This window comes from Fringilla coelebs (genome assembly GCF_963513975.1).
Source record: "Fringilla coelebs genome assembly, chromosome: 3".
NCBI lineage: Eukaryota > Metazoa > Chordata > Aves > Passeriformes > Fringillidae > Fringilla > Fringilla coelebs.
Window position 1 is genome coordinate 86,509,898 of NC_140030.1, and position 23,255 is coordinate 86,533,152.

Genomic DNA, 23,255 nt, shown 5'->3' on the forward strand with positions numbered 1-23,255 from the left:
TTTGCTTACCAGGCCTTTTTCTCGAGCAATGCTGCTTTCCCCACGTGAAGCTCTGCCTTACCTGCTGCATTTTTTCCAGGTCAAGGCTGGGCCTGCTGACCTTATCCCCACATCCCTGCCGATGTCTCTTACAAGGCATGACCTGCTCGAGGCCCGCCCCGACGCTCCTGAAGATTAAAGATCCGGCGGCCGGGCTCCGCACCAGGGGCTGCAGTCTCTTGGGAGGGGAGGCACTGAACAGCACGGGGCTGGGGCTGGCCTGGAGGCCGTCGCCCTGCTCCGCCACGGGCCGGAAGGACATGGCGCACAAGTTCTTCACCTCCTCGTCGCTGGAGGAGGCGTTGTTGCCGTCGCCGCAGCAGGTGAGCCGGCTGACCTGGGACCACTTGCGCTTCTCCGCCGCAAACTCCCGGTTGATGCGCTCCAGCTCCTCTTCCGAGCTGTGGCGGTCTAGGCTGGCATGGAAGAGGGCCCGAACCTTGCAGCATTGGCTCTCCTGGTTCTGGAGCTGGTTGGTGGCCAGAGGAGTCAGGGTACAATTCCTTCTTCTCTCTGGTGGGAGGAGGAGATTGAGAAGTGGCAGAGCAGATCTGGGTCCCACAGCCTATATAAAATGGGGGTTTTCTCCTGCCCTGCTGTTTTCATCTCCTCACAAGTAAACTTCTGAGCTGTTTCCCCACCTTCTCTTCCCCAGATGAAACACCCCCCAGCTGAATGCTTCCCTTTGGAAGTTTCCAGACCTTTTTTCAGACCAGACTGCCATATGTCATCCCCTTTCAAACCATCACCTGGAAGTCTAGTTCCAGAGAAAGAACACAGATCTGTCACCCACCTCACCTCCTCAAAGTGGAAAAGACACAAGCTTACAAATGCAGCGCTAGGCACTTGCCTCTAGCCAAAAATATTAACTTCCAGTGACCAGCTCTCAGGGCAGAAGAGCCAAGTAAGTGACACTATCCTAATTGTCACCTTTATGACTCAAATGAGATCTGTTTTCTGGAAATCAAAGTTCTCTATTACAAGACTTATCACACAAGAGAGCCAGTCTTCAGCCACAAGCTTTCTCTCTTCTGCTGAGCTCTTTTTATGCTAAGCACATGGAGCAGGGATCTGAATTGTAACAGGACATGTCCTGTGGGTCAGGAATTGAACTTCTGCTTCCTCTGCATAAGAATCTGCTTGAACCTGGGCACAGGGCATGCACTAATGGCAAACTTAGCAAAACTTAAGAGATGCATTTACTACAGATTTCACCTGCAGCTCTAAGCTACTTCATATCAAGTCCAAAAACAGCAGAGCATCTGTATCTTCTCTATCAAAGACTCTCACTATATGCAAGAATAGGGCTGCACAATACCAACAGTTAAGGAGGAAGGGAGAGAGATAATCAAATAATGAGTCCAGGGAACTGAATAAACTGAAGGTAAAAAAATCAAAATAGCAAGGATGAGGAAACCCAGAACAAAGATGACACAAGTGTGAAAGCATGGAATAGAAGATAAATTTTTAGTCCCAGCTCTGCTGCTGGCACAGTTGTGGACCATCTCTGCCCCATGTCAGAGCACTGGGACTTTAACACATGGTTAACAATGTCTTTTTCTGGTGGTAAAAATGCAACTGCAGCATCTCATAACACCAGCCTCTCCCTGTGAGGTCCCAAATGCTTCAAAAGTGACTGATTTAATGCATCTGATTGTGGTGCATTGGGGACTGAGAAGGAGGCACTTGCAAAAGCACGAGTGAAAAGACAAACTGACTTCAGCCGTAGTATCCCGGGATCCTTCTATCTTCATCCCTTTACCTCTGTCGATCTGAGCAAGTTCCTGGTTCTCTCCCTCAGAGTCATCGCTGTCCTCATCACTTGGGGGATAGGAGATCTAGGGGACAAGAAGAAAGAAAAAGCTTCATCATGAACACTGAATATTGCTGCCCAAGCCACTTCCCCCACCCTCCCCCTCTCATATCCTGGAGGGAGCCACCCCACCTAACCACACACACCCAGCCATAGCACCTTCCTGTGTGCACATCCTCATCTCCCAGCCCCAATGGCCCATCATATCCTCTCACTTTCAGCAACACAGAACACACAAACTACTGCTGCTTCCACCACAAGAGCTGCACTGCCCGCTCTTTCCCAAGTACAATGAACATATCCTGCCTTTCACTTCCCAGACATGTAGCTTGCAACCATCATGGCCTACCACATCCACATCACGTGGATAACAATCTCCAAAATCTCCACTGCCGAGATAAAGACACATCCTGTCAACACCACTTGCAAGGCACCCACAAATGGAAGTGGCACGTTAGCTTTGGCCATCCTGTGTATGTACCCACACTTCCCCACTGAAGTCCACACACAATCCACCACAGAACAGACTCACCTTGCTTTCCTACAGGCCAACCCAGAGGTATTTAACAGAAATAAAAGAAACATGATTTCACAGAAACACAGACAATACTGTTACACTGTCCCCTCCAGGAGATAACTTACAGTACCACTGAACACTTCTGAATGCTCCAAGATAACAATAATTAACATATTTTGTCAATATCAAGACTTTTAAGGAACATCCCCTGTGTCAGCCAATGGACTTCAAGCCACTTACTCTTTCAAAACATGTCTAACACTGAAAACACCTGGTAGCTGCCTCTTGAGAGGACTGAGAGACCTGAAAGCAAGCTTTTATAGGTCAGATAGATCACTCTGCTTCTGAGTGTCCTACACAGAGGAAATCCTACCTACCTTATTACTAAAGTGACTTTTGTTCAGCTGCATAGAGCCTACCTGGAAGTTATTAGATCAAACCACTGAGCTACACAGCTTAGTATGTGTCTCTGGCAGCAGCCAAAACCAAATGAGTCAAAGGAAAATGCAATACTTAAAAGAAACCTTTATGAGAAACAGTTCTGGAATAACATGATCATGGCAAGATGAACTTCATTATTCCTTACACCTTTTTATTCAGAATAACAAACACTGCCATCGCTCTTAGCTGCCTCAAATTACTTGCTCACAACAGAATCCAGCAGCAATACATTTCAAAAGGTTACATGCTATGCTTCCATTTTACGCCTTTGATGTGCTGTGCTTGACTTTTACAAAGAAGAGGTAAGCATGCAGCCATTACACTGATATGGACCCATTTTACCTCCACCCCCCTGGGGAGACACCTTTGTAGTGTTTCAGCCACCTAGAGACACAAAAGAGCAGCTACACTTACCTAGGTGTCTATAAAAGACACACTGCTAATGCAGAGAAACAAAAATAGTTGACAAATTCTGATTGATACTGAACTTGACAGCTATTAAATCAATGCACCTATTTCGTGACCATCCTCCAGGACTGTGTTTGGGGCATTTCGTTCCCCCCAAAAGCATGTTGACACCTGTTTTCCCCCCCTCTTTCTTTAAAGCTACCTTTTGCCCTTCTGTATTTACATTGCCCTTTGAGAAATCAAAATATCTTTTCCTTCCTTGCTAGTCTTTAAACAGAATTCTCCACTGTCAAAAGATGAACCAGGCAAGTCAGATTTCAGATTTATCCCTTCTGCAGATATTCCTGAAGCAAACGCAGGACGTTGTTTTTCCTTCTACAACTACAATTTTCTTGTATGTGTTCACACACATGCATCATTTAATAAAGGCAGCTGGCACTGAGGAACACTGCCAAACACAGACTTCTAGTTGTCCCCAGAGCAGGTATAATACCTTGTTTGTACCATGGCAGTTCACAGAGGGGACAGCTGACACTGAGGTGCCATTGTGAGGCTGCTGTACAGACAGACAGAGGTCCTGTCTCCCTTATAAAAGCTAAGGCTCCCATTCTAACTCGAGAGGTACTGACCTTAGGCTGTGGCTCATTCCCACACAAAAACCTTTCATTTGGACACGGCAGAGTTTTCAGTGAGGTTTAGCAGCTCTGCGTGGGAAACCTAGCAGCTCCAGTTTCTGTACAATGTGAATGTCAATACATGGCATGGCACTGCTTCCAAAAAAAAGCCAATGACATCCAGCACATGCAGGTCAAACAGCTACTGCACAATGTCACTGGCTTGAGATGCTTAAGATAGGAGGTGGATTTGAGTCAATGACTGACGTTTGAAGGTCTTTGGGTCTACCAGTCACAGCCTTCCAAAATACTCACTCTTCCCTCTGCAAGTGAAATTTTGCCAGCTCTTGGCCTCCTATGGGTAACTCTCCTTTACTGAGCCCTCCCCAGTCCCTCAGGCAACCAAAGACCAATTCCCTTGTGAGTTGCCTTAAACACTTAGCTAGAGGCTTTCTTCAGCGCACATGAAAGAAAAATCTTTCAAACAAGAGACTCGAGCTTTCATGTCCCCCAACAGAGACCCATCATTCATAGGAGGCTAACCATTAATCTTGCAGAGCTGAAACTTTTTACCAGAAACTCCTTGCCACGATACCTCACACAGGCAAAGATTAATGGAAGATAAAAAAAAAAAAAAGATTCTCTGTCAGTCTGGATAACAAGACTTTCCAAAAACTAAAGATCTATGGAATCAAAGACTAATGCTCTGACTAGTTGGAGATAAATACTCTCTCCCCTTGACTCTTCCCAGGCTTTAACAGTACCCTCTCCTAAGCATTCAAAAACATTTCACTAAACACAGCAGTACTGTGTTCAGGCCTCCAGCCTCCCATATATTAGCCACAGATTTACTTTTGTCCAAGGCAACACAGCCCCATTTTCCTCAGAAACTCAGAACTGTGGCACTGCTGTAGCAGAAAATTGGAAAACTTCATGTCAAAAGTCCCACCAGATCATGGCTTCATTCACAGCACATCAATTGCAGAGCTGTTTAGACTGAAAGACACCTCTTGGTATCACAATAGTCCAAGCTCTTGCTCAAGCTGGAAGAACTAGAAAAGCTGCCAGGACTGTGCCCAACACACTCTCTGCCTTAACATGCAAAATTGAAGAGAATAGAAAAAAAATCTTCAATTCACATGTATGTGTGAATGTTTACAAGCTATGGCACAAAAAAAGCCAACAACCAAAGGACAGGTGGCCATCCACCCTCCAGTCTCTCTTCAGTAAATGCATCAGCAATCAGTCTCCTGTTGATGAGGATCACTCAGTGTTACACCTGGGACCTTCAGCTCTGGCACCTGATGTGCCTTCAGTCAGGATAAGGACTCCCTCTGTTCCAGACAGAAACATAAACTAACTTCCCCATCCATTTCATTTCTCATTTATCTCTAGTAAGGAAATATGGCTTGCTGTAAAATAACCAGATGGTATTTAAGGAAAACTTAAGAGTAAAGCTTACACTTTTGAGGGAGTTTTAACAGGAAAGACAAACTAGGAGATGCAAGAAACACTAGAAACAGAAAAATATGTCTTTCTGATCACACTGCTGCTTGTCAACTGAGTAATAAACTGCAGTTGAAATTGCCCAGGTCCTAAAGTGTCACATCATCCTCGAAGTCTAAAGCTCTGAAATACATCAGACAATTAAAAAGTCCCACTGTGTTAAAGTAGAGTTCCTCTTGATTTGGCTTCCAGAAGAGAAATTATCCTGCTATCATACAATCAAAAGCAATGGCATTAAGAATCATCTGTGAGCTTACAAAGGACAAGAAATCTCACTTCTAAGGCAGACTAAAACTCTCCCACCAGGCTCCACTTAAAGGCTGCATTGTCCTAAAAACCTAAAACACCAACAGCATGGTTTGGTGCAGCAGAGGTATGTTCATGAGGAAGAGATAATACAAAGATACAACTGACCACAGGCAACCCCTTGTTCCCAGCTTGAATGAAGAATGCACACAGGCTGGAGGGCATCATTCCCAATCTCCCTCTGAGAGCAAGGGAGGGAGGGAAGGAGGGAGTTTACCTCCAGGGAGGTGGTTTCCCTGGCAGGGGCCAATACTGCCTGTGCTGTACATACAAGGCTGTTTGGGACCCAGGCTAGCTCACTTCAGGCCCACCACTGCAGGAAATCTCTGCAACTAAGTGAAATCCCTTCCAAGAGCCCTGGAAAGAGACTCTGCTAAGTTGGTCTCACACCCTGGTTCCTGGCACACAACCAGAAGGCAACGGATGAGCTCAGCAATGACTACTGGTATCTCTGCGATGGGGAACTGATTTCCATTTCTTCAAACTGAAGAAATGAAACCAGTACTCACCTCCCCCTGCCACACTGCCTACAGAGCAGCTGCTACAGACATGGGCAACCTACAGCACAGGGCTCTGCTGCTGGCTCTTCTCCATTTCCATTGCTTGGCTTTAGCAAAAACATTTCACTAAATTTCCCTAGTGTTATTTTTCCAGGTCAACAACTGGTACAGTTGCCATGAGACACTGCCTGATCTTGAATGAGGGAGGTGCCATCCTACCAATTATAAGAAACTCTGAATTAGAGAGAGTTGGAAAACAAGGTAGATGATGAGACACTGAAAGGCAGTTTAGAGCCATGGAACATTAGGAAGAAGGAAGGAATGAGTCAAACAGACCTTCAAATTAACATGTAACTCCTTTCCCAAGATCTCCTTTAATTTTGAGAGATAGTCAGTGAATATCAGGGAGAATTTATGCTAGTACAACAGGTTGGCTCTCTCCCCAAGAAAAGTTGCCAAGTTAAAGTTCAGTTCAATCTTCAAACATCCACATGTGAGATGTGACTTCCCAGGCTATATCTGGGGTCCTTCAACAGCTAAACTCACAGCAAGAACCGTCTTGGTTTGGTAAAACTTTCCTAGAATATTTTTTCCATGTTACTATGTTCCTTTTTAATTTTCACAGTAGGTCTGCCTTCAAACTCTATTCACCATTTCCTTGCAAATGGCTACAGTCAAACCCAGGGCTCATAACCCTTGAACATGGTTCTGCTTGGCAGAGCAGCTGCTGGGTAAATGAAAGCTGGGATGGGCCAGTGGGACACAGCACTCCCTGAGGCCCTTGTTTTCTAAGCCCTACCTATGCCAAATACAGCAAAATTCCTGTTGTAGGAATGCCAGCTTCTGCATGGGCCTGGAGTGTATTAATTGTCAGTGGTTTCACAGATGTGAGGGAGACAGAGAGTCACTCCAGGTAGCCAAATCTGCAATGCTTTAACAATACAGTTATTTTTTTCAGTGCTTACCATTCTCATACACTGCCAAACATGGTCACTGGCAGCTCTCAGGATGCAAGTGGTAGCAGTCATTAATCAAAGAATATGGAAACCAAGCTTCTGTTCTGAGGAGTAATGACTGAGCTGCATTTCCAGAAGCATGGGCTTAAATTGGGTACCTAGATCTTGAAAGGAAGGCACAAGGCTTACAGAGAACAGTGAAGATATGGGTGCTGCATGGGTGTGAGGAGGCACATTCTTGGTCCTCTTATCATTTTAAATCCTCTCCCTCAGCCTCCTGCACTTTCACAAATACATAGGTGTGTCTTGACCATACTCTCTACAGCATCTGGAAAGAACTGGCACCTGTGGACAAATCTGACTAGAACTAAAGCAGAGATACACTAACCCTCGTGCTGGGGATCCTCATCTGCAAGTGGAGTAAACCAGAGTAAACCAGACAAGTGCAGTGGGGCTGGCTTCAGCCCTGGAAAAGGGTTGCTGTTTTGAGTGGTCAAAACATGGTTCAGGCCAACACAGCTGACTCTCTGCACTCTCTCATCCGCCCCACATCAGTTCTCTTTGCAGCAGTCAGAGTGTGCAAACCTCTTTTTCAAAATCTTCCCTTGTTCTTCCCTAGGCTAAGCTAAGATGATTTCGCAGGAGGAGACTAAAGTTAAAACACCAGAGTTTATAAAATAGAAACCAACCAAAGAAAAAGCTGTGATGCTTCGCCATTAATCCAGAAAAGTATGTTTACACCACCAGTGAGCCTATGTGCTTGAACACTTGGAGTGCAGAGGCACCAGAAACTAGATACCCCATGTTCCCCAGTCCCAGGCAAGTGAACCCAGCTGATGGTTGCAACTGAGACTCCTATCCACCCTGGGTCTGTTCTCAGGAACTCTGGGCAAATATTGTTACAAGAATAAAACTAAGATCATGCTTTTAAATTCCACTCAAAATAGAAATAATTACTTGCAAACACATTAGAACAGACTTTGTTCTACCAATGGTATAGGCACCCATAAAGAGGCGCACAGTCTTCCCATCAGGCATCACACTTCTTTGCCAGAAAAAGACACAAAATGAATGCTATCAATTAAAAAATTAGTCTTTAAAAGGCCTCCTAGGCAAAATACACCCAGACTCTGTTCCTTACCACACAAAATACTCCAAATCTGAGAAAATATTATTAAGTTTATTTATCCTCAAAGCCACTATGAGAACAAGAATCTCTCTGATTAAACATAGCTGCAGTCATGATTGGAACCATGACTTCAATGTTATAAATTTCACTTGTTAAAAATAGAGATAAAACAAAGTCACTACAGCCCTCATTCGGCAGGTGGATGGGGTTTGGTAACAAAGGTGTTACTACAGAAATGGAGTCTTTAATCCTTCAATTTCCTTCTTGACTTCCCAGAGTGCTGTGTTCCAAAGTAAGACCACTTCTGCAGCATGGGAGCCAGGGGAATGGTGCACCTCCATGCTGTGATATGTATCACTCGGGTAGCAAGAACTTCTACAAAATTCTCAAACTATCCTTATGTTGGTTTAAGAGGCTAGTTAAGGTTTATAGCTCTGCTACAAGTGACAGAAACCATACACTCCTCCAACTCCGCTTCTACCTGCACGTAAAGCTCACAGGTGTGCCGCTTCCTGTAAGTGTCCCACCAACCTCTCACACTCCTCCCACACTCAGCTTCTGCTCCTCACACCTATGCAGCCCAGCCTGGCCCCAGGTGGCAGTCACCTGCATGTGACAGAGCCACACTATGAGTTTCTCAACAGCTCTGTTACTTTACTTATAGCTTTGCTGCTGCAATAAAGAGAGCTGCGCCTAATTCCTACACAAATTTCAAGGATTCTCATGAGGCTGGCGTTCACCTGCTAGCTTTTTCATCCTGTGAAGGGAGACAACATAGCTCAGATGAGAACTAACAAAGAAACTATCAGACAGAAGCAGCAACACAGTTGAGATGCAAAGAGATCCCTTTGCCAAGGAGGTCCCCTTCTCTGACCGCTCTCAGCTTGGAGCCCTGGCAATCGCCTGGCTCACACCCGGCAGGAGCAGTGTTATTCAGCAGCGTTGACACCACAAAGCACAGCAATCCAGGAAGACAAAAAGGACCCGAAGGATTAAAGACCTTCTTTACAGGGCCTCATCCACGCTGCACTAAGATAGAGTGACTTAGCTCCATCTATAATTTACAGCCCATTTGCTGCTAAACCTCAGTTCCAAATAGTCAGATTAAAAGCAACACTATTCATCAGATGCTTAAAGTCCTCTCAGACATAAGAGGAAGACAGAACAAGGGACACCTAGAACTGGAGAGGCACCTCTAATAGCTGATCTTATCTGTAACTCGTTTACTCAGGGAGGGAGGATGGGAGCTGGCTGCTCACACCAGCGCCAACCACTCCTGCCTCGGCCACGGGGATTTAAACACAGCCCTCCCGACTGACAGCCCACCCCACCGGCCTAGCTCAGTTACTATTGCTGCGATGGGAAAAGGTTTCCTTGCACAGGCCAGCTTCTCAGGCAGTTTACAGCAGCTCCTCAGCATTCCATGAGTGCCCTCAACCAGGGAAGCACGGCTGACAGCAGCTGGCATAAACAACACATCTGGTAACAGTTTTTCCATTCCCTACTCAAAAGACTCAGAGGGCAAGTGCCTTTGCCCTGAGATACTTCCTTAGCTGAGGAGAAGCTGCTTGTGTTGGGAGACCTCACTCGACACTCACCTCTGCTCAGCCATAAAGAACTACATCAGCCACATTTGCAAACACAAGGAACAATGCCTTACAGTCAGGCTGGAAAATACATTTGGAGCACATGAGACTTTTCAGGCTTCTCCTCCCCTCAAAATCTCACATTAACCCCTCTGAGTGCAAGCAGATGAGAGCTGTTTCATCTCTGCGGATCTACACCAAACTTCTTGTGTTTTATCAGAGAGCAAACCAGTAGGTTAATCCTTTCAGGCCAGGTCTTTGATCCGTCTGGTCAGGCACCTTCAAAGTAAGAGTTAGGAACATGTCATAACTTGTAATGTCTCTCACTGCACCAGATCCTTTCCTGGTAAATATTTTGTGATTCCAAGTGGTTCCTAGTTGGGAAAATCTGACAAATGGGTTGTCAAATCATCCCACACATGGAGGGATGACCTAGAAAAGACGACAGAATTTGAATATTCACAAAGACAGAATTTGAATATTCACTCTTCTCCAATATACAGAAGCACAAAAGGCACAAAATTAAATCCGTATGAGGTAGGTCCTAAACAAATAACAGGTAATCATTTGGCAGTGTGTAGTTAAGGTGTCATTTGGCAGTGTGTAGTTAAGGTGTGAAATACTCTGCCACAGGATGTTCTGGATGTAAATACCCCAACAGAGATTTGGTGGTGCAAAATGAACAGGTTTAGGCAGAAGAAACTTACTGGATTAATAATGCAGGAGGATAGGCTACTGGGGGAAACTGTAGGTCTAACATGGAATGGATGCTCCTAAATCCCATTCATGGAAGTGGGACATACCATGCAATTACTTGCAATGTCACAAGGTAAGGGGGATGAACAGAGCAAAGTGTGACAGTGTTCTGCCAGGTCCAATTCACCCCACCACAAAGTGCTCCTGAGACAGTGTCCAAGCACTACACACCAAATTAGCATCCCCACATATCAGTTCAGGGGCAAGATGGGAAAAGCTGCATTGCACTGCAGCCATCTGCAAAATACCATTGAGGAGCTTCCCAAAAGTGATAGGCTGTGTCCAAGCCAGAACAAAAAGGGTTGTCTGAGAACAAAAAAAAAAAAAAAAAAAAAAAAAAAAATCTATACATGGAAGCTGCTGATTTTTCAAACCTCTAAATTATTTCAGTTTATATGCTTCACACCACATATCTCTGTTCTTTCCTTTTAATTAGCCTTTGGCCATAGAACTTTATTCCCTTGGAATAACCAACTCACAGGAATAAAGAAAAAACTATATTTAAAAAAAAAATCACATGCACAAGAATAGTCTGGCTGCAGACAACTGTCTGGAATAACCACTTGGCTTTGTGTGTAATAACTGGGTGACAGGATATGGAAGGATTATTTTATATTTTTCCAGCTTACATCCAGACACACTCTTAGCAAACTGGAGAACTTAGCTGCCTGTCTGGCACCTTTCCTTAAGATGGGAAATTCCCCATTCAACCAAAGGAAATTTTATTCTCATCTTATGTCCATATAGAGCTTGGCAGATTGTGTTATGCCAAGAAATAAGGACATCAGTTAAATAAAAACCAGCATGCATCATGGAAACAATGTGACCCTGTTAGGAAGGAGCAAGATGAGACAGATTGCTGAATAAAATAGGTGTGAAGGGGTAGGATCTTTGTGCTATCAGCAACTCAAATTGCCTGATCTCCTTGAAATCCTGGCTCAAAACCAGGTTTGTAGCCCAGAAAAATCAATTAATCAGCTACCAAGCAATAGTTTGGTCCCTAGATATATCAGAAACTAAGGCCTGCCTATTCTCATCGTGGACACTTATGAATACTGAGGTATTTGGACATCTCACAAACAGCAGTCATCTCCCATCCCTTCATAAATACAAATTTAGATAAGGACCATCTACCTAAAGTCAGGCAACAAACCTCAGGTGAACCTACCCATGAAACAGGAGACATAAAAGCCTTCTCTGGAGACCTAAACTCAGGCACTGGTTTCCTTTTCCTCCTTAGAAAGCATTTCAAGCCCTGAACTCATAGTTCTTCTCATGTGGCCTGATGCTGGAGCTAGGATGGGGAGGTGAATCCAGGCAAAGCTGTAGAGGCCTTTCCTCAGGTGTTTGCTGAGCACAAGGACCAACCAACCCAGTCATGCTGTTTGAGGAAGGCAACCCACAGCCTACCATGCCTTAGGGATACCTCCCCAGGTTCCACTGCATCTCCTGACTCACACCACTCATCCAAAGGGTGCATGCCAGACACACAGACATTGATCAGCTCACAGCTCAGGCCTGGGCAAGCTGGAGTTCTCTGCAGCAGGCTGAGCCTGGATGAGAGTGCTGGGGGAGCAGAGGGCTGGAAACAAAGAAACAAGGGGCTGCTCCACACCAGCTGCTTTGTGAAGCGCTCACACAATCTTCTTTGGGCTTTTAGCCCCTGCCACCCTTAGATGACATTCTGTTGTGCTAACACAGAATAACCAGGAAGAATCAGGATTTGGATTACTGCACATGTAGCCATGTGGCAGCTTCAGTGCAAATCTACTAAGCAAGATACTTTCTTACATACAAGTCCAACAGGAAGTTTCCATCAGTATCCATGGTATTTCACCTTCCATGAAGACATGGAGGATGGTCCAGAGAACTCATCATGCGAGTTCTTCACAAGGGTACTCTGTTGTGCCATTCCCAGTCTGCTAGAGCTGCTCAACAGGACAACAGCCAAAGTTCACCTGGCTGAGCACTTGGTGTGCTGCAGTGATTACAAAGGAAATTAAAACAACAACAAAACAAACCAAAAAAAAAAAAAAAAAACCCAGCCAAAAACAAACAAAGGAAAAAACCCTCATCATCATGTAAGATCTGCTCCCTCTGCCTCAGCCAGCTCCTGAGATGCCCCAGCCTGAAAATGCCTGTCCTAGAGGAACTGGACAATTCAGTGTGACATATAGACTGAGGTACATCTGGATGCCAGGTCTGTGTCCAACCAGACCAGCCCATGGCAGAGAGGAGGTTATAATGGGCACAAAGAGCAAGAACGTAGTGAGACAGGGAAGAAATGCCTAGAGACACCCTGAGCTGTCCACCCCCAAGGAGTGACCGTGCCAAACCAGAAGAAACCTTATTTGAGCCGTGCTTCACACCTGCTTGCTGCATCCCCAGAGCTTGGGCAGCCCTGTGCCCAGACTGGCATGGAGACAGCCCTGCATAGGTCACACTGGGCCATACGTCCTTTACATCGACTTTCAGGCCCGGATCACAGCAGAGTTCGCCGCACAGGGAATGCTTTCAGAGCACATAAAGGTCACAACTAATTGGCTTTTCTCTAAATCCTCGCCTGGGTGTTCCCGCTGAGCACTTGTGGGTGGTGCTGGTGCCTATTCACAAACAGCTTAGCCGGCTGGCTGCTGGTCACCGGTGGCAGGAGGACAAACAGGCGCTGCCCACGGCCACGTACAGCAGCTCCTGCGGCAGCACACAGCCCCGCACACACATACCTGCGATGCCGGTTGCTAGGAAGAGCTGGATCACCCGGCAACCTGAATCCCAGTCAACAGGAGAACAGGGGCTACAGATAAAGGCACGGGGGTGGGAGGGGTTGGCGCTGCCTACAATGTGTGTGGGAGTGTTATTTCCCACTGAAAAGGGAATACAGCCCTTGGTTCCCATTCTGAGGAAGCCCAACAACACTGCTGTGACCCCAGGCATGCTCCAGGAACAGCCAGGGAAGCTGGCCAGGCTGACACATTACAGCAGAGTGGTGCCCTGCCCACCCACCGCTCCACAGAACTCTCCTAAGCAGATGCAAGCCTTGCTTTTTACTATAAAAAAAAAGGTGAACCCAGTGAACCCACTTTTTTGTGAAAGCCATAAAATTAAAATAAATAATGACCCGGTTTTGCTTTCTATTTTTCACCTCAAATATGAGCTCTTTCCGTGCTCAAGAAGACATTTAGCATCCCAAAAAGTGCAACAAATTTGGAACTTGTAGAACAATGCATGACAGCAGGAAATGAAGAACTGCACTATCCAGCAAAGAAAAATAATCAGTTCTCACTGAAATCCCCAAGTTAAATACATAGCACTGACTTTTCAGAATTTAGTTCTTCATTCAAATAAAAACCAATAATTGGGAAATACAAGGAAAAGTAATGAGATTTCTTTGTGCCTTTGGGAGGTGGACTTTTTTAAGCTAGTCCATAGTTTCCTATCAGTCATAAAGGCAGCTGAGACAATGTCTCAACAAACTACCTCAACTTCCATGAATGCCCCATCATCCTGTATATGCAACATCTGCAATTTGTCTGAAGTATCACTCTTTGGAATTAAGTCATTACAGGAGATTATCAGTGCTGAATGTCTGCACAGAAAAGATGACAACCCTTAAAGATTCAGATCTTCAAAGCCAAGTAGAAAGAATCTCAAACCTATTATTTTACAATGCCTTAGGGAGAAGTCTCAAAAACCTAAGGCTTAAAGTCCCTGGGATTGCTTGTTCTACTCTTTGCCTTAGCTAAGTATCTATCACAGTACTTAGCTTACTTAGCTGAGTATCTAACCCACTAACATACATATTTTCAGTCCAAATTATCTACAATTACAAGCCTAACTTCAGGCATATTCACAGGTACTCCAAAAGTCAAAATTGTACTTGCATACTTAGATTCACACACTTATGTCTTTCCTGTGATTTTGACAAACCAGAAGCACCTAACGTAGCCAGCTGGTGTAACAGGAAGAAAAGCAAAGTTTCAATGTAAAACAGAGTCCTCCAGCTCCAGGGGAATGAACCTATGGCATCCGCTGAAAAACCCACAAAGGAGAGAAAACCTGCGTACGCCGCAGCAGACAAAGCTAAATTTTCCCTGTGCCAAGCTGAAGACCCGTGACACATGACAAGCAGTAGGCCCAAAGGAAGGCAGAAATCAGTCTGTCCTCATTCACAGTAAGCCTGAGCACTTATGCAGATCTTTCAAAGCATACCCACTGTGCATCAATAATAACGCTACTCCACTCTTTTTTTTTGGTCTAAGGAGAAAAACAATAATGCTCCCAGCTCCACAGAGTAACAAGCTACCACAGGGACACTGACTGCAGGAGTCATTGCCTGCAGCCTTGAGGTTTACCTTGCACAGCCAGCTGAATCCCCTTCACACAGGGAGGATGAAGATGATTCCCAGTTGCCTATCAGGGCTGGCCAGCCAAACCAGAGTCTTACAGCTGACTGCAGATACAGATGCCAGTAGAAAATAACTGAGAGGACTTTACATCCCCTAGTGCTGTGTATGCTCACATATTAGCTGCAAGAGCACTTGAAAAGAACTGACACACAGTTAGTACCTAGCACAAAATTCCCTTTAAGCAAGTGTAAGGCTAAAGTTATGCAGAAGAGAAATGGAGTTCTCTGTCACTAGAACACTCACATTTGACTTTGTATCACTGATCAACATTAAGGAAGTGACAAACATGTCTGTATTATCTCTACCCAAGACCAAAGTGAATATGCCAAGTACATAAGTAATTTAACAGCTTTTGTTGATTAGAACATCAGTTATATCACCTCCAAAGTTGTTTGTGTCAACAGCAAGTTGGAATGAAATTGCCACCTTTAAAGTGCTCAGTCTTCTTCAGCTGCATGTTCCAGCCAGTTAATTTTTTAACACACCACAATCCAACTGTTTCATTCTGATAACACCTAGGGCCACTAATTAAGGGCTTAGTTTGACTGGCAATGCACAGACTTGTTCCAGCCAGATGCTCTCTGCCCGAAGGAGCTTGCTTGCAAGCAAAGCTCAGAAAACAGACTCCCACACTTGAGCCACTATATAAATAGCAAGGCCCCAAGAGTTAAAGAGAAACTTGGAAGAAACACATTTGTGTGAGAAACCCCTACCCCAAACTGTGGGGATGAGTAAGACATTTGATTTACAGAAAGCTCATGGAGTTGGTTAGAGAACACTTCTAAGGGCTCAATATCAGTACTCCATCACAAACCCACAGGCAAGCCCAAGATATGCATTTTAAAAGCTCCTTGATCAGCCTGACTTAATAGTTCAGGAAGTGCTTCTCAGGGCTACAAGTCTAAAACTAGGAAAGAAAATAATAAAAAACTATACTAGACTGTAATACTGGACAACCAACACAAAAAAAAAATTAAAATCAGGCATTGAGTTACAGGCCCCTCTCTTTCCTGGTTTTGAAGCATTTCACTACCATATGGGACACTCCCCTGATCTCACAGTTTTCTCCTGTCTCACCTGCTCTAGAACAGACCCAGTTGTCAGCCATTAACAAAGATGATCCCTAACCTGTAAAGTCAGATCTACTTCTGGCTCAAAAACAGCCAAAAAGGTTCCTGAATCTGGCCTAATATCTAGCCAATAACACCAGACCATTGAAACAAGTGGTTGACCAAAGACCGAGGCACCAGGCAATGCCCTCTCCTTTCTTGGATTGAGCCACAGAAGCTGAAGGTTGAAGAGCTGAAGCTCTTAAGCTAACAGGCTGTGCTATGAGCTCAGGAGTGGACATGCTGCCCCTGCTACAGGGGCACAAGTATCCAATGGAAAGACACTTCAGAAAACTTGACATCCACAAGTCCATAGGCTCTGATGAAATGCTTCCACAAATGTTGAGAAAGCTGGCAAACACCATGGCTAGGCCATTCAGGATCATCTTTGGAAAGTCGTGGTGATCAGAGAGAGGCGCCTGAGAACTGGAAAAAAGCAAATGTTATCCCAGTCTTCAAAAAAGGCAAGAATTAGGAGTCAGGGCACGACCAGCCAGTCTGCCTCACCACAGTCCTTAGAAATGTGATGGAATGCCTCATTCTGGAGGCCATGTCTATCCACATGGATGACAAGGAGTAGTCAGCATGAATTTACCAGTGTCATGCCTGACACACCCAACTGCCTTCTAAAATAAAAAAAACTACCTGGCTGGATAAAGGGGGAGCCGTGGATATTGTCTACATTGACTTCAGCAAGACTTTCAACACTGTCTCTCACAACATCCACATAGGCAAACTCAGCAAGTGTGGACTGATGAGTGGACAGTGAGGTGGACTGAGAACTGCCTGATGGTCATAATCAGTGGCAGACAGTCTGGCTGAAGGCCTGTCATTAGTGGTATCCCCCAAGGTTCAATACTGGGCCCAATATTGTTTAACTCATTCATCGATGACTTGGATGAAGGGGCAGATGCCTCCTCATCAAGCTCACTGACATCACAAATTTGGGAGGAGTGGCTGATACCCCAGAGGGCCGTGCAGCCCTTGAGAAGGACAGGTTGGAGAGATGAGCACAGAGGAACCTTCTGAAATTCAGCAAAGGTAAGTGCAGAGTCCTGCACCTGGGGAAGAATAACCCCACGGACCAGCAGAGGCTCAGCTGCTGGAAAGCAGCTCTGTGGAGAAGGACCTGGGGGTCCTGGTGGACAACAAGCCATCCATGAGCCAGCAGTGTGTCCAATGGTATCCCCGGGTGCATTAGGAAAAACACTGCCAGCAGGTCCAGGAGGTGATCCTGCCCCTCTGCTCAGCCCTGGGGAGGCACATCTGCAGTTCTGAGTCCAGTTCTGGGCTCCTCAGTACAAGAGAGACGTGGAGCTCCTGAGTGGGTCCAGTGGAGGCTACAAAGATGATTAAGGGACTGGAACATCTCTCTAACCAGGAAAGGCTGAGGGAGCTGGGCCTGGTCAGTTTCAAACAGAGGCAACAGAGAGAATCTCACCAAAGTGTATAAATACCTAAAGAGGGGGTGTTGAGAAGATGGAACCAGGCTCTTCTCAGTGGCGCTGAGCAATAGGACAAGGGGCAACAAGCAGGAACAGATAGATGCACAGGAAATTCCACCTGAACGTGGGGAAGAACTTCTTTACTGTGTGGGTGACCAAGTTCAGAGAGGTTGTGGAGTCTCCCTCACTGGAGTTATTCAAGAGCTCCCTGGACACAATCCTGTGCCACATGCTCTATCATGACCCTGCTGGAGCAGGGAGCCTGGAACAGATGATCTACTGTGATCCCTTCCAAGCTTACCCATTCTGGGATACTGTGAAGCAAGGTCATCTGTCTTCCAAGGTGAGGCACTCAAATTTGAACCCTAACTTGACACTTGACAGCCCAGCCACCGTTATCAGAAACTGCTGGCTGAGCAGGCTAACCCAACATCTGGTGAAGTGTCAGTCAGTCCCTCCCTCCCTTCCCACCATGGTGACTTCTGATGAAAGGAAACAGAGGGACACTTTCTGAGAGACACCAGCACATCTCAAGTCAAAGTCCTCTGAGGAGCCCTAGCTGCCAACTGCCTAAAGGCCAGCTTTAGAATGGAAAAAGAGAAGCCCATTACATCAACACCCAAAGATTGCATATTTTGTGGTTTCACTTACAGAAGGACATGGCATCCTCTCAGCTTCTCCAAGCAGGGGAAAACGAGGAGGACCTGTTACAGCCACACTAAGCCAATTTGAAACACATCATACAAAAATAAAACCTTCACAATGGGCAGAAATTTCATCCTGAAAAGATTCCCAAAGCTTGGATACCAATCCAAGATTGGTCAAATCGTCCACACTTTAAAAATGAGTTGACAGTTTACCCAAGGACAGTGTCCTGGGGCTTTGGCTAATTTCAGTACAGTTGTAATCTAGAAGTACAACAGCAGCTTGCTTTTGCTTCAATTTGGGAACTTCCCAAAAAAGTCATAAAGTGCTAAAGCGAATGGGCAATGAAGCAGATAAGCAGCTAAGCACACTGTTATTAAAGCTCAGAAAGCGCTTGTTTTGGGTGGTGAATGTAGACCAATTCTTACTCTATCCAAACTTGCTCACTCTCCACTTACAGAGCTACAGACCTGATTCTGTGCTCTCAACTAACTTTTCACTAGGGTTCAATGACAGCACACTGGACCTTTTAAATAATGCATTTACCATACAAGCCAGAATACATACAGACCTGCACAGACACAGACCAAGGCCAAGAAGGCTGAGTCTGGTCGGTGCCTGGCAGCCCCACATCATGAGGGTAGTAGAGCAAAATGGTACAGGACATTTGGCCTTGACACAGGATCCATGCCCAGCACAGCCACCAGAAGCTTCCACACTGCTCACCTCCTGTGACACCTACCCATGGTCCATACCTGCAAGGAGCTCTGGTCCAACACCTAAGACAGAGCACTGCACACTCCATTAAGCAATTAGTATGCTGGTGCAAGGCTCAACCAAGACCAGGCAGCTGCACACAGTCCCCAAAGGCCTACAAAACAGATTTAAACCCAGAGTTTGCAAGTCTGGCTTTCTGCCCATACACATGTGTACCAGTCATTGTAGCACTCCCCACTGCAGGCTGCAAAGACAGCTCTGATGGGCTATGCAACAGCCTTGCAAGTAAGGCACAGGGCAAGCTTAACTGTCTCTACTGAGCATGCAAAAATGCAGACCACCTGTCTGCAGCACAAAACCTTGGCACTAACATGAACAAAATGGCTGCAGATGCCCACTCATGCACATTTTCCTGCGTGCCTCTAAGCATCCTGAAGGCTGTATCCACCTCTGAGAGCTCTTTTCAAAGATTCTCACAACCTGAGGCTCCAAGAGACAAACAATAAAGCTAAAGGAGGAGATTGCCGCCGTAAGGCCCAGAAACACAGCGTTAAAAAAACCCTCACTGCCTCTGCAAATACTCTGCACTGAATCAATCCACTGCAACCTAAAGCATTGCCCTTATTTAACTTCCCAAAATAAAATCTAACCCTGCCTTCCCTGAGAGCCACAGAATGTGCAATCCCCAGAGGAAGAAGTACAGCAAACTTTGTTAGAAACAGTGCTGATCTTTCATCAAAGTTGCCATCAGCCTGTCCAGAGTGACTGCGCAGAAGTGCAGCCACACGGCAATGAGCCTCTGTGTAACACATACAAAAGACTCCACTAGAGTCTGGGATACGGATCCCCAGCCCCCAACTCAGGCAACGAGGGCTGCTACTTTTCCCAGATCCCTTCTTTCATTTGGGGCCAGGTGCTGCACTTCCCACAGTACTGGTGTCAATCCAGAGTAACTCTGCTGATTTCAGGGGATATCCCTTGGTTCACAACAATTTTGCCAAATCAGGATCCGGTATTTTTTTCTCATTCGTCATGGCTCCATTTTTATCCCGCAGTATATGGCTCAAAAATTCCTCTTTATATTTGGCAGGAAGGGCTTAGACCGTTCTTATCCTGAATCTGTGGTCCTCAGTTTTATTTTAAACATTAAAAATGGATGTAAGAAGAATCTGAAAAGCTATGGGTCAAAGCAATGATCCAGCCCGCAAACTTCAGCTCAGATTCTGGCCTTCACGACCAGAAGGGAGAAATGCAAATAACGAGCTGAAAGGCATTTTAGGTAAATCATGTTTGTACAGTACCTACCTAGCAGAGTGGGGCTCTAGCCTGGAAAGGGCTGAGAGGCTACAGACTGCCCACATACAAAGGTATCTAGGCAAATGCCTATACAGTTAAATGTGAACTCCATCAAAAGGGCAACATTCTAAAGAACAGACAGACACATCTGTCTTCATACACCTTTCTGTATGATCTGAATTGTGCAGAGTAACTCTGAGTGCAAAAGAACAGGACTTTAAGTAACAGGAATACAGCCTAGGCCAGTTCCTCCTGAGCACACAGGCTGAGAGGAAATTGACCCAGCATAATAAACACTGCAAGTTTCCAGCTTCTCAAGGCCCTCTCAGTAGTTACCTGAAGGAGACAAAAAACAACCGAGACAAAACCGGCTTTCCTTACCTTTAGCTGGAACGGTTGAATTTCGTTCAAACTCTGGTTCCTGAGCTTTTTGGTGAGGATCTTCAGCATGGTACAAATCCGAGGAGCCAAGAAAGGGTTAAGCATAGACACACGCACGCATCTGCATCTGCCGCGCCGCTGCCGCTACGCTCGGCGGAGCTGCGCGGAGCTCGCATTCAGCACCGCAGGTACACGGCGGCGGGGCACGGCTCCGCACAGCCGAGGCTCCCGGCTGAGCCCCCTTCCCCTCCGCCACCGCAGCCTGTCCTGCAGCCCTCCGCGCTGGGACGCAAAGGGAATCCCTCTCCAAAGCCTACAGAAAAAAACTGAACACCAAACTTCCTCTGCCTTCCACCCCCTCCTCAGTTACGCTTCAGAAAGGAGGGAGGTACCAGCTGGCAGTGTGCTGCAGGGGACAAGAGACACTCGGCGCAGAGCGCTCGCTGCGGGACGGCAGAGCTCCCTGGGCGAGGCGCCGGCTCCACTCATGGCAGAGCTCCCGCCCGGTCAGCCCCGGGCGGGCATCGCGCCCCGCTGCTGCCGCGAGCCGCCGCCACCCCGGGCTCCCTCCGGTACCGCCGCCACGGGAAACTTGTAACAAGCGGCGCGGCAGCCGCGGCGCACATTGGCCCGACGGGGCGGGACGGGGCGGGACGGGGCGGGGACTCGGCTTAAAGGGTCACCGGCCTTTCCCGGCCGCCGGCGTTCCTCGACTTCCCCGAGCTGGGCGGGCTCTGCTCGGGCCGTGGGGGACTGGTAGCTGCCTCTGCGCTACCGCATCCTGGCTCGCAGCCCGCTCAGTCCAGGGACCCCACAACGGGATGCCGTGACCTGTCTGTCCTGTCCTCCGATCGAAAGCACAGATCCATAGGAGGGCTCGGGGGTCCTGTCTCGAGTCCCTTGAGCCACTCCGGGAACTCGCACGGCGCCTGCAGCCGCAGGGAAGCTCGCTACAGCCTTTCCCCACAGAAACGCAGGCGAGGGGCCAGGCCAGCAGCAGCTCCTGCTGCACCAGCAACCCTCGGGCACAAGCAAGGTGCCCCGTTTCCATGGGCAGTCCCCCAGCACCTCCCTGGCAAAACAGTCAGGGAAGTTATCAGGGGTTGACTGATAGGCTCCCGGCCACTTTGAACCCACAGGAAGCCGCCGACACGTTTGCCAGCAGAAACAACAAAGGGCTTTCACCCACTGCCAGCTCCGTGCCAGCGATGAACTCCCCGTGTCTAGGTGAAAGGTCCCTTTTGCCCATGACCAGTCCCAGGGGGCCAGCAGAGCCTTTTGTCCCAACCTTCCTCCTGGGACAAGCTAGGAAGCATTGCAGAGGTCTCTGCTTGTGTACAAATTCCAGAGGAGCACATGCTGGTTAACTGTGGGTTCCCAGTTCTCAGCCAGCAGGCCTGTAACAAGATAAGAGCACTCCTAAAGTGCTGACTGTGGAAAAGAGAGAGCACATCTTTGCTGCAGGGGAAAGGGCCTCGGTTCAGCTCCACTTAGCAAAGTATTTTTTCTTGAAGGAGTACAACAAGCACAGAGTTTGAGCCAGAAAGCAAAATTTTTGCTTTTCAGATAGTGCCTTCTTAGAAGATGTCTACAGTAGGAAACTGTCTCAGCTGTTAAACCATACTTGATCTGTGCGCTCTGCATTCACACCGTGGATTTGTTTTCACCTATTTTTCCCCACGTTCACACCAAATTGAAATCACAGTCCAACCTTATGACTCTAAGCCACCACATATTGCTACAGGTACTTCTGCTTTTCTTATTTCATGGATTAAAAAAACCCAGGGAATAGTGCACACAAGCAGATTGCTAGTCTGGCATCCTGCATCTAACAGGAGGGAGTAAAATGCTAACTGAAACCAGAAATCCTCCATAGACATATGCAATATTATATTTGCTAGATAAGAATTATTCCTGGGACCTAACCAATAACCAGTGTATATCCCAAAGTCCAACAACTGAAACTCTCTTAAAATTTTTTCTTTTTTTTTTTCCCATATAAAATGAAATTCCCCAAGCCTTTATTCATTCCTTATTTCAGCTCTGGAGACACTGGCTGTCCTTGTAATGGTCTGTAAGATACAAGCCATAAACCATAGTCAGCTTGAAATACTGTGTATGATTGCTTTCCCATTCAGAGATCAAGCAGTGAGGCAGGCACATGCCAGGGCCCAGTTGTTTGTTTCAGAACGATGAAGCTGAAAAAGTTCCCTGAAACAGAGAAGAGCAGAACCTGCCATCCCAACTGTAACACGTCACAGGCTCTACCTGAGCTCACCCCACCGCGCTAAACCACAGGACAGCAGTGGGGAGCCCAGCCTGGGAAGGGTTTGTGCTAGGCCTCCTAACCTGCTGCAGGGCCAGGCCTTTCAGGGCAAGCAGCAAAAACAAGTGCTGATGAAGTGCTGATGAACAAGCGCTTTTTTGGGGCACTTGCAATTTGAGAGAAACTAATTCTACAAATCCCGCTTCTGCAACCTTTACCTATACGTGTTTCAGCAAATACCTGCAGAGCAGCTGTTTCTTTCTTGCTTTGTATTTCATATGACCAGAATCATCAATCCACGGCATCCAGCATCCCCTCTGAGTGAGGCACAGTGACACACTGCTGCAATCAGCAACAAGCAATTTAGCAGACCCTCAGAGGAAAAGAAACCCTCACAGAAAGCATAGCTACAACCTACT

General features: G+C 46.6%; 1 protein-coding gene across 2 annotated transcripts in view; it reads right to left on the reverse strand.

Annotated features, from left to right (window-relative positions):
* Positions 1-20,639, reverse strand: part of LOC311151760 (uncharacterized protein) — a gene marked incomplete at both ends in the record, with an annotated part of 58,406 nt that extends 37,767 nt beyond the window's left edge. For both annotated transcript variants that reach the window (XM_084202402.1, XM_084202401.1), the window contains 3 exons: positions 62-552; positions 1,802-1,877; positions 20,571-20,639. In XM_084202402.1, the coding sequence (XP_084058528.1) occupies positions 62-552; positions 1,802-1,877; positions 20,571-20,639 (636 nt within the window). The remainder of the gene's footprint in view (positions 1-61; positions 553-1,801; positions 1,878-20,570) is intronic.
* Between the last annotated feature and the right edge of the window lie 2,616 nt (positions 20,640-23,255).